General features: G+C 36.6%; 1 protein-coding gene across 1 annotated transcript in view; it reads right to left on the bottom strand.

Annotated features, from left to right (window-relative positions):
* Positions 1–17,756, bottom strand: part of OFCC1 (orofacial cleft 1 candidate 1) — a 513,721-nt gene that overhangs the window by 107,195 nt on the left and 388,770 nt on the right. Inside the window, exon 7 of the mRNA XM_025382309.1 lies at positions 8,111–8,248. Within this exon, the coding sequence (XP_025238094.1) occupies positions 8,111–8,248 (138 nt within the window). The remainder of the gene's footprint in view (positions 1–8,110; positions 8,249–17,756) is intronic.

Genomic DNA, 17,756 nt, shown 5'->3' on the forward strand with positions numbered 1-17,756 from the left:
ATGAAATGGTTCTCTTTTAGCAGTTTGGGGAGTGTTTCCAAGCACTCCTTTCTCTCCCTGGGAATTCCACTGTGAGATGACTGGGCTAAAGAACAAATGTGATTCCTAGACATTCTACGTTTCCCACAATCGCCCCTCTCACCTAGCAATGGAGTCTCTAGCCAATTGCATTTGCTTCAATTCTTCTCCAAGTCTGAATTCTCTCTGAGAAGGTTTGCGGGCCCCTTATGTAAATGGAGTGCTGGTGGGCCTTCTCGTCATCTCTTGGATATGTGGACACATGCATATCTCACGGTGGAGCAGGCTTGGGCTCAAGTAAGCCTTTGAAGGCCAAGGGCTGGGTGTTGCTTTGATTTTTAATTCTATAGCGTTTGGCAGCATGATTTGTTCTTGTGGTTGCACAACAAAATTCTGAATTGAATTTGGCATCACAAAACAGATATAGATACTGCCAGAGAACATTGTTCATGCAATGTAGGCATATTCAAAACACAATTATCAAGTGTGTGAAATACTTGCCTAGACTGACTCCTAAAAAGTAAAACAGCCTAAAAGATGGCAATAATCCAAAAGTTATATCATGAGTCTCTTCTTCTGGCCTTTCATAAATATTTTCAGGCCTCTGATATCCACCTATTTGCAAGGCTGACCACCGCTTAAAACATCAACCATAGGATTAAGTCTGGAATCCTGTAGTATGTGTATGTGAGTGCACATGGGTGTGCATGTGTGTGCACACACATGTGTGCCTGCAAATGAGCATTAAAGACACTTTTTCATGATTCTAGGACAGTAGCTGACTCAACAGATTACATATGGAGCCTATCAATGTGGACAGCTTGTGAAAGATCATAAACACATTTTTCATATAGAAACGTTGCAGCCATAAACACACCACGTGGTCACCCCTTCCCTAAGCTTTGCTCCTTTAATTGTAAATAGCCAGAAAGTCATCAAGCCAGAGTTTAATAAACTTTTAATTTGAAATGAATTACCACATGTTGTGTTTGTTTACCCGTTATTAAATCTCTTAGCAACATATCAGTGGCAGAAACAGCATACTGTATCACAGCCCTGATATATTGGAAAACAAACCCATGGGGGATATTAACGGCTAATAATATGCTTCCAAGAAAAATAAATAAATATAAGCAATAGTAAAGACATGTATTTGAAGAGCTTTTTGTGTTCTGTTTTTCTGTAAATTCGTTTAGAATAACAGCAGAAGGTGCCTCTGCAGTCTTTGAATGTGAGACTTGAATAAGTCTCCATGCTCAGAGCAGAGCAAATGAATAATCTTTTTTTTTTCTAAAGCATTTTCCTAAAGCAGAAAACATTTTTCCTCTCGTGATATACAGTATTCTCGGATTGAATACGCGGGTGTTCCTGCTTTCTGGAGTGCTACCTGTCCTCCTTTTAGGGGAACTGGGAACGGCATTCTAAAAGTCAAGTTTATAGCTCAGTGCAGTAGGTGTGGAAAATACAGCCCTCGTTACTCCAAGGAAAAACTAGAAAGCAAAAATGGTCCAAGAGTAATTGGCTGTCGTCTTCTGTTTTATCCTAACACTAGGTTAAAACATCAATAACACTGACAATTTATTAGTTAAGTCAAACTCACTTTCCCGAAAGTTAAAAATTCTAAAGTAAGAATATTTAGCTCCATATTTAATGCAAAAACACTGGGAAAGAAAAAGAAAGAAAAAAAACCTACTTTGCAAATACATGTATTTTATAGTGTCTCATGTGGCGGCTTTACAGTTGACTTTTGAACTTGATATTTGAGCAAAAAAAAATCAATGGTTTTCCAGGGTTTTATCTAATGAAATCATAATCATTCCTTTTGTATTTTGCGAATTATTAATTTTATCTCAGGAAGATGATCTTCAACCATCAGCAAGGGCTTCGTCCATTCCTTCCCTTTCTGTGTCTCAGATTCCCAGGTTGCACAGATGATACGCTAATGTTAAAGTAATTTGTTTTCACAGAACAAGGGCATCGCAGGCCCTCAGGTTGGAAGGCCTGACTAATCTAATTCCACATACAGGAATGGTGTAAAAGTGATTCTCCTGCAGAGACAACTGAATGAGAATTACCCACAGTGTCCATGAACATACTCCACGTAACTGCCCCACAAAGGAATTCAGAATGAGGCTAAATCTGACACTGGCTGGTCTGTGCTTTGGGAACCCATCCTCCCTTTTCATGAGACAGGGTCTCACTTTGTCACCCAGGCTGGAGTGCAGTGGAGTGATCTCAGCCCACTGCAGCCTCGACTTCCTGGGTTCAGGCGATCCCCACAAGTAGCTGGGACTACAGGCCTGCACCACCAAACCTAGCAAATTTTTGTATTTTTTGTAGAGATGGGGTTTTGCCATGTTGCTTTGCCCAGGCTGGTCTTGAACTCCTGGGCTCAAGTGATCTGCCCACCTCGGCCTCCCAAGGGGCCCCTTTTATGACACTCTCTGCTCTTTTTCAGACTGCCAGAGCCTTAGGCTTATTTTATGCCCCACCTCTTACCTTCCTTTTATCCACACTAAGTACACCGACACACTCATTGATACCTACCTTGGATAGTGGTATTTAAAATTTAAAAATTAAAGCATTGAGCTTATTAAATCTCACAAGGAAAAATGCTTCAGGCTGAGAGCAGTGACTCATGCCTGTAATCCCAGCAATTTGTGAGGCCGAGGTGGGTGGATCACCTGAGGTCAGGGGTTCAGGACCAGCCTGACCAACATGGAGTAACTCCATCTCTACAAAAAATACAAAATTAGCTGGGTATGGTGGTGCGCACCTGTAATTCCAGCTACTCCGGAGGCTGAGGCAGGAGAATCGTTTGAACCCAGGAGCTGGAGGTTGCAGTGAGCCGAGATTGCGCCATTGCACTCCAGCCTAGGCAACAAGAGTGAAACTCTGTCTCAAAAAAATAAAAAATAAATAAAAAATAAATGCTTAAAGTCAGCTGCAAGTTGTGATTTTGAGGACCGCTAGCTCCACACTTTACCCACCAAAACCAGACCATGTTGTCAGTCATTTCTTATCTTCTCTGGCCGCAAATCCTAGTTCTAACATGAGAGAAACAATACACTTTGGTCAAGTTGTTTTATAACTGTGATGCTTGTTACATAGCTTCAGCATATATCTGATTTCTAATTTATCTTTAGAAATATTTGTTTAAAGCCAGTGACATAATTTGATATATATGTATTCTGTGTATAAAATTTCAACACATCTCCAGGTAGGCATCACTCTATAAACTGATATTTAGTTGTCTGGAGGTGGAAGTGGTGGTGTCTCAATTGTGATATATTGGCTTCCTCCCAAGAAAGCAGGTCAGGTGTGTATATGGAAGCCCAGGCCTCATAGTAGACCTGCCCTTAGGAAAGCAGCGGTTACTAATACTTGAGCCTGGCAGAGAGTTGTACTTGGTCCAAGAAGGCATAATCTCTAAGGGACTTGGAGAACCCCAGTAACAACTTGAGAAGTATTTATCGCCCTCTATGAAGCTAATAAGCAGAAGACAGGAAGACAGGTGTCACCTGGGAGGTTGAATCGTGTAGGCATTGTGTCTAGCCATTATGGCTCCATGGTAGGGATCTGTCATTCTTCTCCTGAAATATTGCCGTTTCCCTGATCTGTGTTCTCAGCTCAACACGCCTATCCCTCTACACATTCTTTCTGGTTAAACTCAACCACTTAGCAGTTTCAGCTACAGTCTCTGTGTTCACATGGCCCTAATGAACATATACTCCCTCCCCATTCTCCATCTCCCTCCTGAGCTTCACGTCCATTTCCCAATGATCTCTTGAACATTTCTTTTTGTTTTTTGAAATGGAGTCTCACTCTGTCACCCAGGCTGCAGTGCAGTGGCACAATCTCAGCTCACTGCAACCTCCGCTTCCTGGGTTCAAGTGATTCTCGTGCCTCAGCCTCCTGCATATCTGGGATTACAGTCACCTGCCACCATGCCCTGCTAATTTTTTTGTATTTTTAGTAGAGATAGGGTTTTGTCATGTTGCCCAGACTGGTCTCAAACTCCTGAGCTCAAGTGATTCACCCGCCTTGGCCTTCCAAAGTGCTGGAATTACAGGCGTGAGTCACCACACCCAGCCCCCTTCAACATTTTTATTTGGATATAATACAGAAATATCAAACTCTGCAGATCCAAAATCAAGCTCCTGATTTTCCTCTACTCTTATTCCTCTTCCTATAGTTCCTATTATCTGCTGGTTGATATCCATATCTATTGTGTTCAAAGTTTAGGAATCAACTTTTGTTATCCTCCAACATCCATATTCAATCAATCAACAACATCATGTTTATGGCCATTCTATCGCCCCTCTTTAACACTTTATGAATGTTCATTCTCTTCTCTAACTTTATTATCTCTGCCCTAATTGAGGCCCTCATCTTTTGTTTGGACTACTCTAAGCTTTTCCGACCTGTTCTGGTTTTAGACATGCCCTGCTCAAATAAATCCCCCTAAAATTTCTCAGTGATCTATCTAAAATTGAAATGGAAATACATCACTCCCCTTTATATTGGCTACCCACTTAACACTGATCTCTGATCAGCCGCAAGACACACAAAAAGGCAGTGGAAAAAATGGTAAAGAAAAGGTATTACTACCCTAGAATCTTATACATGGCTAAATGATCTATCAAAAGTGAGGGAAAATAATAGACTCTTTCAGATATACAATGACTAAGAGAGGTCCAAACTCTAAACAAATTACTAAAGACTTATTTCAGCAAGAAGGAAAATGGAGCCAGAATGAAGACATGCTATCTTAAAAATATAATGAAGCATCAATATGTCATTAAATTAATTTTCTATTAAGAGTAAAAAATACTAACCGTTGTGTTTAATAAAAAAGTGAAACTGAAACCATAGCCAATAATAGCAATTGGAAGAGGAGGTGTTTTCAATGGGCAAGGCACGCTAAAAGTCCTTGCCACATCCAGGAAAAGAATGGAAATACGGAATGAGCTTAGAATTTTAAAGATGTTTTATAGTTAAATATGTAAGTGAGAAATTAAGGATAACATCTAAAGTAATGGATAAAATCTGTAGATTATACAGACAGAAGGGCATAAACAAATTAATTTTTTTAAAGCAAAGAAATAGGATGGTAAATTTAAAGTGAAAATTAGATTCCAGCAACAAGTACAAATATAACAATAATAAGAGTAATTTCCAAAACTTTAAACTTACCTATTTAAATGGCACATGTTATTTACTTGTCTTTTCTTCTATTTTTAATTAGTATATGTGAGTTTTACTTATTTTGGAAGTACATGTGTATTTTGATACCTCTCTGCAATGGCTAATGATCAAATTGGGGTATTAAGGATATCCATCAACTCAACCATTTATCTTTTCTCTGTGTTATGAATATTACAAATCTGATATTCTAGCTATTTTGGAACATACAATAAATTATTGTTAACTATAATTTTCCTACTGTACTCTCAAATACTAATGTTTATTCCTTCTATCTAAAATTGTATTTTTGTACCCCTTAATTTGTCTTGAAAATAAAATCCAGATTTATGCTACTAATTGATACATGCCCAAACTGTACTACAGAAAAATATTACAATTTAAAAATAAGGGGTAGCATAATAATGTGTGCCATGAAAATACTAAAAATTAATAATTCAGGTGCGTGGCACTCATATCAGATGAAACAGAACATAAATTCAAAAGTATTAATAGACAAACAGAAGTAGAAAAGAATTATAACATCCTCCAAACTATAACAATTATAAACTTGTATGCACTTAGCAGATTCAAAATGTATAAAGCATTATCTGACAAAATTACAGGAAGCAATGGACAGATCCATTCATAATTTTCTCTGATCTACAATGTGTAGATTTTCTCTGATCTACACAATGTGTGGATAAATAAAAAGTTAAGATACCTAAAAATGTCAAGAGGATAAATACATAGAAAATAAACAATCAGTGGAGAACTTGAATGAAGGTAAATGTCAGTTGGATACTGAAAAAAAATAAATGAAAAGATTAAAAGCAAGACTAATAAGGAAAAACAACGATGGCTAATATTAATAATCAACATTAGGAATGACAAGAAAAATATATAATATGATGATAGAGTTACTTGTATTTCAAAATTATAGTAGTAGTTTTGTGTATTTTCTTATAGATACATAAAAATATCTATTGAGTAGTACATCGGTTTCCTTCAGGGAGAAGAACTAGGTTGCTGGGGAGCAGAAGGGGAAGGCAGGTTTTCTTTTGAACAATGTGAATATATCACCTGCTCAATAAAACTTTAACAAAAGGAGATAAATTTAAAAATTAAAAAGATAATGTACCATGACCAAGTTAACCCAATTGGTTTTTAATGAATTAAACATAGAAAGATGGCATAATAAGTAACAATCAAAAATTGAACCAGAAAATAAATGTCCCCTACCACCCTCCTAAAAACAACAACAACAACAACAACGGCAACAAAGCCCCAGAACTCTTACAGGTCGATGAAGCAAAACATGGCCCAAAGAAAAAGTGGACAAAGTACAGGAACAGGCAATTTCCACAAGATAATACCCAAATGGTCAACAGAAATATATGTAATTTCAAAAATGCTCTAATATACTTGTATCCAGAAAAATCCTAGTTAAAATAGATATTATTTCATGGCAATTGAATTGACAAAACTAATCTGACAGCAACAAGGGTTGATAGAATGTGGGCTAAAGCAACTCTCTTACACAACTGTAAGGAGGGTAAATTGACACACTAGGGGTGGCAGTGTCACTAGTCTATACATTTAGAAAGTGTGTGCATGTGATTCAGCCATTCTTTTGGGGGTTATATAGTCTCTAGTGAAATTCCCACCCATGTGCACAAGCAGAGCATGTTCAGGACTGGTCATTGTGGCTTTGTTTGCAACAGAGTATAGCTAGAAACAACTACAATAACATAAATAAATAAATTTTGTTACAATCCTGCAAAGGAAGTCAATACAACAAAATTAGTAAATTAGAAATAGACAGATATAGTTAGATAAATATCAAAGACAACGTTGACAGAAAATAAAAGTTGCAGAAGCAGATGTGAAGTATGATATATTTATGCAAAGCTTAAAAACATAGAAAAGATATACATTGTTAGTGATTCCATATATATGTAGAAAATGTTTTAAAATATACATGGAAATGATCAATAACAAATCTGAGAAGGCTGAGAATGGAATTAGGAAGCAGTTCACAGGGAGCATTAATCACTGATAAATGTTATTTTTTCATAGAAAAAATGGGAAGTAATACGGCAAAATGGTAAAAATCAGCAAAGCTGGCTACTGGGTACTGGTGTTTGATTTTGCTATGTTATTTTCTGTATGAGATGTTTAAAATATTTAATAATTTCAAAAATAAAAATAAAGTACTTATTACAAGGCTGCTTATCACTGGTAATACTTGTAGCATTAGTACAATGCTGGTAGTGCTATTACATGCTGTCGTTATTATAATTAATACCAATCCATCAACTGCTATTTTAACTGACACGAATGTTTACTGCTAGAGGATACACCCTGTTAAAGAAGCTTGTGAATCTTCTGGTAAATGCAACAATCCTTTTATAAGAAGGAGAATAATCTCTAATAGCATATATATTCTGTAAGTTGGAATTTTTGTAGATTGACTATTTCAAAAAACTTTATTTGCTTATTTACTGCCTGACTAAACCAGTCTTGGAAAACAAAGGCCAATAAAATAAACTGTATTAATTGACAACTATTTTTCTGAAAATCTTTTATCTTTCATAGCCAGTTTTTGGTTACCAGTCTTGTAAGCATGCAAGAAAAATTGAAATCTAAAAATAAGAACCAACAGAAGTCAAATTATGCCCCCTTAACAAGAACAACAACAAAAACATTCAAAGCAATAAGGACATGGAGAGAGACTTGTTTCAATGATGTTATTTTATATTTACATATGCAATAGACAATGTGATATAAAAACTAATATTCAAACATATTTAAAAAGAATGATAGTTTCTTATATTCGTAATCTAATTTATACAACACGACGTGAAATACTAGCAATAGAATGCTGGGGAAAAAAATGTCAACCAACCCTGAGAAGAGTGTACCGTGGATTTAGCTTCTTCCTCATCCATTGAGGCACAAGCGTTCTTCTCTGTTTCTTTGTCTGAAAGGCCAGCTGTATTATCCACTCCTGATTCTGCTTTCTCTCCTTTAGCCATTAGACAAACTGGAAATTCAGGGGAAAGTCGAGTGCGGCTTTCATGATTTTTTTGACCATCAAGATGCAAAGGAAGTTTAATGACCTATTAAGAGAGCAATCTGTTATCTAAATTGTTGAAACTATTACATAGTTTTCATCTTTAAAAAAGAGACAATTTGAAAAGCTAAAATATCAATAATAAATTCAGTTTTCCAGACATTATATGCTTTGGTTTGGTTGCGTTACAAAGAATGCAGGTTTTTTGCATTAACAAATTTACACAAGTGCTTCAGATAGTACCATTTGCTCTCTATATATTAGTTTCTCCTTTATTTCAGTTTATAATTTTTAAAATTTCTTCTTCCAAATAACACTATCTAACGTTCATACTAGGAGAAAATTAGCAAATATTCATTCACTATTTACCATCTCCAAGAAATAATATCTTAAGTTCAACAAGAAATGACAAGATTGTAGAATCTAGCAGTGAATGAGCGCTCATAATACAATTTTTTCAATTTTTCTCTATGTTTAAAATTTTAATAGTAAAAGTGCTTGGAGACAGTAATGACACAAGAAGTGAAATATTCAGGAAAGTGAGGAATTGACAGACAAAGCTTCCTGGGAAAGAGTGACAGGCTATCTTTCTGACATCATTTTCACTGTTGCATCCTTACACACATGCTGTGGGGAGTCTCAGAGCTGTTGGCCAACCTCCTCTGGGATGCTCAGGGTTATTAGTCTGAGTACTATCCCTAATGACACCGTGAAAGAACACGTGAATTCATGGCTAAGCCACGTGACCTGGCTCTGCCAGCCCCTCGTTGACAGTAGCAGTTTCTCCACACTGACTGACCCAGGAGAGAAATGTTCAGGATTCACCTGGATTGACTTGTTTCCTTTTTATCTTCTAACAGGGCATTGCAAAAAAACACTTTGCTGTTCCATCATCTGCATTACTTCTCTTTTCTCTTCCCAATTCCAACTTCTTCTTTTCTGAGTAAATACAGCATTAACTTGTTCAAAAATGTTTGCATTTGAGAAAACTTATATTGGAAAAATCCACAACTTTTAGAATTTCACATAAGAGGAAACTGAGGTTTCCAGAAAAGAAGTTTTTTGTTTTTGTCCTCATGAGAGAGAAGGATCTACATGCGTACTTATTCTGCCTACAATCAGAAAATCATGCATCTTGCATGTTATTATTCTCATTAATAAGACTCGCTTCCCCATGAAATGTTCAGAAGGAGAAAATTATTTTTATTGTCTATCAAATAAGAATGTTAGTGGACAATTGCATCCATTTCTAATGGATAATGCCAGCTGAACTCTGCAAATAAATTATAGTATTCCTTATTTTTCTCTACAGAGTATTTTTAATAGAAAGTCAGAAAAAAACGAGGCAAATTTTAGTAATACGTTCAAATTCAAGTAGATTTTGGTCAAATCAAATTAGTCTAACGCTGCTAAAATGTACCCACTTTTCTTGACCTTGCAAATATTAAACACTACTTTGAATTTAACCTCAAATATATACTATCTTTATGATGAATAACAGTACTACATAAATTGTCTTTTATAAAACAAAGCTGGTTCTGACTTTCCATCCCATAATTTATAGAACACTGAATTTTAGGAAATAGTTAGTGAAAAAGTCAGTTAATAATTATAGATGTCTTCCACATTAGTTAGACCAAAATTTACTTATTTATTTATTTATTTATTTATTTATTTTGAGTCAGAGTTTCGCTCTTGTTGCCCAAGCTGGAGTGCGGGCGCGATCTTGGTTCACTGCAACCTCCACCTCCCAGGTTCAAGCGATTCTCCTGCCTCAGACTCCTGAGTAGCTGGGATTACGGGCACCTGCCATCTCACCCAGCTAATTTTTGTATTTTTAGTAGAGGCAAAATTTAACCATGTTGGCCAGGCTGGTCTCAAACTTCTGACCTCAGGTGATCCACCCGCCTCGGCCTCCCAAAGTGCTGAAATTACAGGCATAAGCCACCACACCCAGCCCAAACTTTACTTTCTTATGGCTATATTTATTTTGACTCTTGGCATGGAATTCAGGTCACCAATTTTTAAAATATTTTCTTATGGATTTTCTATAGTTATCTTCAACCTTTAGATAAATTTTCAATTTCTTTTACATTCACTTATAATAGTCTTCCTTTTCAAGCTTATTTATATCAGCATTTCTGATTCTTAGAAGGTTTTAAAAAGTTCTGATGCCTGACACCCCACCACAAAACAACTAAATTAAAATATCTGAGACTAGAACCCAGGCAAAAGTATTTCTAAAACTTCCCACAGAATTCTAGTGTGCAATCAGATTTATCTTAGGATGGCACTATTTCCAAAATGAATAGACAGGTACATGTTCACATAAACATTATTTTATTAATAGCATACCTACACTGCCCCAACACGACATTTCAGCGAAACATTATAATGGAATTAGATAAGAAGAAAAAATGCCAGGTAATTCTACTCAAAGTAAATAGGAAACAGGAAGACCGTTGCTGATTTTAAGGACGAAATTACTTGTGCTTCCTGGGAACACCCAATTGAATAGTTCTATCAGTTAGGTAAGTAGATAGGTAGACAGACAGACAGACAGATACATTACATAGATATAAATAAAACTTCAAACATGAAGGTGAAGAAGAACAATTGACGGCATTATATGACATGAACAATCTGGGGAAAAACATCATAATCAGGAAGAATAAATTTGGATACAAAGAACACACCACGAATGCGCTGGAATGCTTATCCTTTTTGCATCCCTAGAGCAGGCAATGCCCAACGCACAACAGAAGCTCAGTAAACACTTTTTTTTTTTTTTTTTTTTTGGAGATAGGGTCTTGCTCTGTTGCCCAGGCTGGAGTGCAGTGGCGCGATCTCGGCTCACTGCGACCTCCGCCTCCTGGGTTCAAGTGATTCTCCTGCCTCGGCCTTTCAAGTAGCTGAGATTACAGGTGTGTGCCACCAAGCCTGGCTAGTTTTTGTAGCTTTTTAGTAGAGACAGGGTTTCACCATGTTGACTAGGCTGGTCTTGAACGCCTGGTATCAAGTGATTCACCTTGACAAGGAAACTTACCAGATTTCCATCCCCATGTGGATGAGATGAAGCTGCACACTCTACCCCAGCAGTGACAGATTGTGAACTGAGACTTGAGTGGCAGCTCTGGCCCATTCACAACGCAGAAAATTTTATTAAATGATCTTTCAATTTCCCACTAATTCTATAATTTTATTCCTTTTTCCAAATATTGATTTAATCTGTATTATCAGAAATCAGCATTAAGATGTAATAACTTTTACCATTCTATGCCACTTTACTTATTAAATTTTCCAATGGCATGAAAGGAAGCTGAAGGCTAGAGAGAGGCAGCTTTAGAAAACATTTTAATTCCTTGCCACTTAAAAAATCATATTGCAAACCTGAAAATAGAGATTGCACAGCCAATGGTCCAAGTACAGACAAATCAAATCTTCAATCTTCCTAAAGTTGCTGAGTTTCTGGTCATAATGTCCTCGGAGAAGGGGACACTTAAATTTTCCCTCCACTGTATTAAAGTTGTTATCACACAAAGGGAACACTGCCCAGCCCACAGCCCGGTCCAGGCAAGCATATGTGCCACGAAGGAGAAAGAGTTCAAACAAGAAAGCCATGCCGGGGCTCACATTTTTCTTTTGAGGGAGCACCTATGAAAAATATTAAGAAAAGAGAAGATAGAGACGCCTGTGGTTTTAGAAACACGTTACATTCAGTGATGACTATACACAATTTAGAATTAAGTAAAACGTTGGTCTATACTCCTGTGGTTGGCCCTTGAAAACTCACCATTGGATGTCTTTACATTCACAGTCCTTCTAGCCCCAGGTAATTGAGCAACCATGAAAATGTGATCTACACAAATTTGACCCTGCCAGGTAAAGAGTCTAAACTTCATGCGTTTTAGAAATCAAGTTTGCAACATGTTAACTCACATAGTAGTCTGTGTTTTCACTTCATTCCTCTTTGATCGAGCTGGCACCTCTACTGTATAACTATTTCTATCTTCCGTAAGAGTCATTGTTCTGAATGCCTGCCATTCATTTTTGTATCATTCACTTACCCAGCACAACTGCATCACACAGAACAAATGCTTTTTAAAAAGTTATTAAATAAATTATCACAAATTATCCTACCCATAATAATAACTTGAATTATTATTCCAAAGTCCACCTCTGGAAGAATAAATAGCGTCCTACTTAATTTTGTGATTTTTTCTGTTTATTTCAGTTGACCCTATAATGCACATGCTGTATAAGCGAGTTGTCAGTGCTAAATAAATAGAACTGAATGTAAAGATGGGCGAAATAATCAGAATGACCAAGCCACTGATCAAGTCCCCAGATGTAGAGATGGAGCCTATTCCATGACCTTAAAACAAAATTTAGAGAAATGTAAGACACAAATAATCTTTTTTAAAAACTGAGTTATAGCCTTCGATTTCTTTTTAGAATTTTGTGTGGATAATTACAAGTAGACAAAGATTGGAACTTAGACTATTTTTAAACACATATTGAACCAAAAGTGTGTAGGTATATTGTATATTATTTTTATAAATATTCCAAGACTTAGTTTAGGTATAAAATGAAACAGAGGCATCTGTTGAAAAATGCCATAACCTTGTGGCAGCTGCTATTAAACCATTAACAGGATCAGGTTTTATTTAAACCAGATTTGTCATTTTTTTACAACAGCCTATGGGAAAGCTAAAAACACTAGGCACAAATCACTGACAAAAGAGAACCTTATTCAAGCTGTACTTTTCATTTGGCTAGTTGGCTGTGAGTAACCTTTGTGATACGAGAATAAAAGTTGAATTGGGAGAAGGAGTCAGAATCCTGTTTTGGGCCATCATTTAAAAATCAAGTTGAACTGATACTATCGACAATAATTTCATCTATTTTTAGCCCTGCATTTAGAAGTGAAAACTAGAGCCCCTGTTATACTAAACTCCTATGTATTCAACTATACATTCAAAGTAGATGAATTAAGAATTTGTCCAGTACTGACTCGATTCTATCATTAATTTTGTTGCAGTTTTAGGAAGTCACTTCTTTTACATACAAGTTTCCATGCATTTGAGTTCTCTCTCAATAAAAAACAAAGCTATAAAGATCTTCTTCTCAAAGTTAATATAATTATCCACTTAGTAAATACAAACGTTCCCAGAAAATATGAAATGTGCCTTTATAAAATTTATTTATTCTAGGACCATCCCAACCACTTCTAAGATGACTTAGTAATAGTTCATTTTAATAAACAGAAAAATAGCATAGTCAAGGTTAAAATACATCTGTGAACATGTAAAGCAGCAGCATCATTTTTTTGAGTATGTGAGAAATAGTTCAAGGCTACCAAGCACAATAATAAATACCATGCAGTCCTGTGTCACCTCAAGAGGAACTCCATCTCAACGTGTTCTACAAGATGGGGGAGTCACATGCAACTACCCTGACAGCCCCTAAAATAGTTAAGCATGTGAACAAGACCACACCTAGTCACCGATACTGAGAAGGAAAATGAAAGCCATAAATTGTTAAATAAAGGAAATGACTTTATCTGATAACAGTTGTAGTTTTTCGTTTGGTGCCTTTCCTTTGTTGCATATTGTAGGAGAAATCTTCTGCCCTGCAGTATGTAGCTTGTAATTCATTCGTTTCCTCTTTGGCGAGAAAGGCCACTAAATTTCAGCGTACTTTGCAGAGGATCCTTTTCACAAATCTGAGTACTTCCATAGCTATCCCATGATGATTTTTCAGTAGCTTTGTAGTTAAATACCATATGTTAAGAAAAATATATGTGTTGGTCTCCCCCAACTATCAATGCCCTCCGTCAGGAGAGTCCTGGTAGGTGGCGATCATAATAGCCTCAGAGTCCCTTAATTTAGTGAAAGCCATGAAGAACACCTCTGTGATGCTGCTCCTCTCCCTCTTCCTACCCTCCACCTTCAAGTACTGGGCTGAATACCTGAGTGATGAAATAATCTGTACAACAAACCCCCACGACACGAGTTTACCTATGTAAAAAATCTTCACATGAACCCCCAAACCTAAAATAAAAGTTAAAAGAGAAGAGTACCGCTCTGGAAGGAAGAGCTGCTGCAAAGCTGAATTCCACTGCATAGCATAAGGGTGATACATTTGATCTTCCATATTGCAAAAGGTACATGTGAAAGGTGAGTGGAGATAAAATGGAATCCAAGAAGCAAACGGGAATTTTGAAGTCTTACTGTTAAATGGAGGATTGGAAGAGAAGGTAAAATTCCTTACACTTTAAAAATGTAAAGGATAGGCCGGGTGTGGTGGCTCACGCCTGTAATCCCGGCACTTTGGGAGGCCGAGACAGGGCAGATCATGAGGTCAAGAGATCAAGACCATCCTGGCTAACATGGTGAAATCCTGTCTCTACCAAAAATACAAAAAATTAGCCCAGTGTGGTGGTGGGCGCCTGTAGTCCCAGCTACTCGGGAGGCTGAGGCCGAAGAATGGGGTGAACCCGGGAGGCGGAGCTTGCAGTGAGCCAAGATCAGGCCACTGCACTCCAGCCTGGGCAACACAGTGAGACTCCGTCTCAAAAAAAAAAAAAAAAACTGTAAAGGATACACTTTTAAACTACTTTTAGGTATACTTTTAAATTAAAGCACTCCAGAGAGGACTAGAGTAAATGCAAAAATGATAACCATGTACATTCACAAAACGTTCATTTTTCTGGACTTTTGGATTTTTTGTAATGATTATTATTTTTACAGAAAATAAGTATACTAAGTGATTTCAAAAATCAGAGAGCCTTCAAGGTCTTGCTTCCGGTTATGATGGAGATGATCAAAAGTAACCAACACTTCCATCATAAAAAGGAAACAAATCAGTTAAATTACAAAATTGTATTTTTAACCCATTGGGAAACTGGGGACACAAAGAAATTTAGGGGAAACTAAATCTCATAGAGGGATCAGCCCTTCCTATATGAACTAGGATAGAGGCAGCTTTAATCCCAGGAAACAGGTGAGGAAGCAGACCAGTCACTGGGTAGACTACTTTGCAGGGGAAAGAGAAACTGGCTGAACTTTTAACCATCATGGGCTCTTATGGAACACTGAAAACATATCAGCCTCAGACAAAGAGCAAGTTCTCACTATTTACCAATTCTCAACAGTGGGACTTTTAACAAGTGCTCAGCAGCATGTGGGCAATTGAGTCTAGATGGGGAGCAAAAAGAGATTTCCAGTGGCACAGAAATCCTGGGACAGCGCTGGAGAGCAGAGCAGAATGTTAGTTACATGGTGCATGGATAAGCAAGCCCAGCTGGAAGGAGGGACTTTTACAGCTTAAAGCTTTGGAAACTGGTAGTAAATTAAAACTAACTAAAGCTATAAACCCAACGCCAACTAAGCTCAATTCCTAATTTGATCAGAGAGATCAGCCCTTGTGGAGGAGAAATATTTTCCACTCCAGTCTCTGTAATTGGCTTATATACAATATCTGGCATCTAATACACAACTGTGAGACATCCATGGAAGGAGGAAAATGTGATGCATGAACAAAAGAAAACCAATCAATGAAACCCACCCACAAATGGCCGGATGTTGGAACTAACTAAGACTATAATCATTACAAATAGGACCCAAAATTAGAGGAAAAGATATAAATAACTGAAAAAGTTTTGAATAGCTCAGAAAAGAATTTTTAAAATGTTTAGAACAGAAATCTAAAGTATTTGAAATAATAAAATTATTAAATGGGCATAACAGCAGAAATGGACACAACAGAAAAAGGATATGTGAACTCTAACAGAGGTCAATAGAAATTATTCCAACTGAGGCATAAAGTCAAAGAGAATAAAAAAGTAAAATAGACTAGAGCATGAAAGAATTGTGGGGCAGTAATAAACAGTCTAACACACATACATTTGGAATCCTAAAATGAGAAGAGAAAGATGATAGTTCAGGAAAAAGTATTTGAAGAGATAATGGCTGAGAATTTTCCAAAATTGATGAAAGACATCAATCTACAAAACCAGAAGCTCAGAAAATCTTAAGCAGAAGAAATACAAAGAAAATGCCACCCAGGCATATCATAATCAAACTGATTGAAAATCAAAGATAAGGAGAAATCATAAAGACCCATCAATGATACCTAACAAAAAAACTCATTAATGACTGTCAAAGGAACACACTTAGGCAAGTATCCATATTTCCTTATCATGAAATTCTGAATTTAATATAAAATATTATAAATCATATGGTAATATCTAACTTTTACTTCTTTGCCCTGCTTCTTTCCTCTGGTCACATAAAGTTACTTTTATTTCTGGCACTGCACAAAAGGTCTCCAGAAACTTGGTTTATTATAAGTTCTACTTTTGGTTGTTTTTTGCCTGACATCATATATTTACCATATAAATGGTAATTCCTTAGCATCATATTCAGGACCCTAATGCAGTATCATAGCAATCTAAATTTCTAATTTTGTCTCCTCTTAAACACATACTTAAATACATATTAACATGTATAATACATATCATATTAAATATTGTCAAAATTATTTTTCAAATGCCTGTACACACACACACAGAGAGATAGAGAGAGAGAGAGAAAATTATTTTCTCACGAAAGCCTATTCATCAGGAAATTCTTCTTCCTCCCCCAAGGTATTTTGCTCATTATGATCAAGGGATCTTGTCTTCAGTTTGGACAAGACCTTCGAGGTTATCATTTCTAATCCACAGGTTCTCAAGCAAACACACAGGCAGAGACACTGATAGGACCCAGACACAGGCCCAAGGATGGTGTGTCAGACAAGGAGAATCGGAACTAAACTCAAGGATATCTTCCAAGTCTTGACATTCTATGAGGAATAGGGATAGTCAACACAGCAAATCAGTATACTTAATGTGCATTAGAAATAACAAAATTTTCTCTTTGAGGCAGACAATTCTGAATACCTGAGTGGGAACTGAAGCCACAGAATAGAGTCATCTAGGTTATCCCCTGAAAGTTTCATAGAACCATTACTGTTTTTTCCATTCTTTCAGTTCAGAAAAATAAATAGGTAAATCAGCTCCAATCTCCAGTCTTTCTGCTATAGGATAAGAAAAAGTAGCTATTCTTAGAAACCTGTCTTGGCCTAGGGATCAAGAACACAGGGTAGTAACAACTACAACTGTCATTGCTTCTAAACAGAAGAGAGAGATTCTTACTTCCTATACCATGGGAAAACCAGCATTCTCATGTCAAATCTAGTAGTTCCCGGTTCCTGTTGTAGGAAATTTACTTTTTTGGTTCCTTAATTTTAAAAATTAGTATAATATCAACAGTTAAGTTTCATTCCCTAAGTGCAAGACACTTTTTGAAAGCACTTTATCCTTATTAACTCAATAGCCACTATAATCCTACAAAGTAGATTCTATAGACTCAATTTTACAAATAACACAACTGGGGGAAGGTCCAAGGTCATACAAAACGATGTGGAGGTTAGA

This window comes from Theropithecus gelada, chromosome 4 (assembly GCF_003255815.1).
Source record: "Theropithecus gelada isolate Dixy chromosome 4, Tgel_1.0, whole genome shotgun sequence".
In the NCBI taxonomy this organism is placed as follows: domain Eukaryota; kingdom Metazoa; phylum Chordata; class Mammalia; order Primates; family Cercopithecidae; genus Theropithecus; species Theropithecus gelada.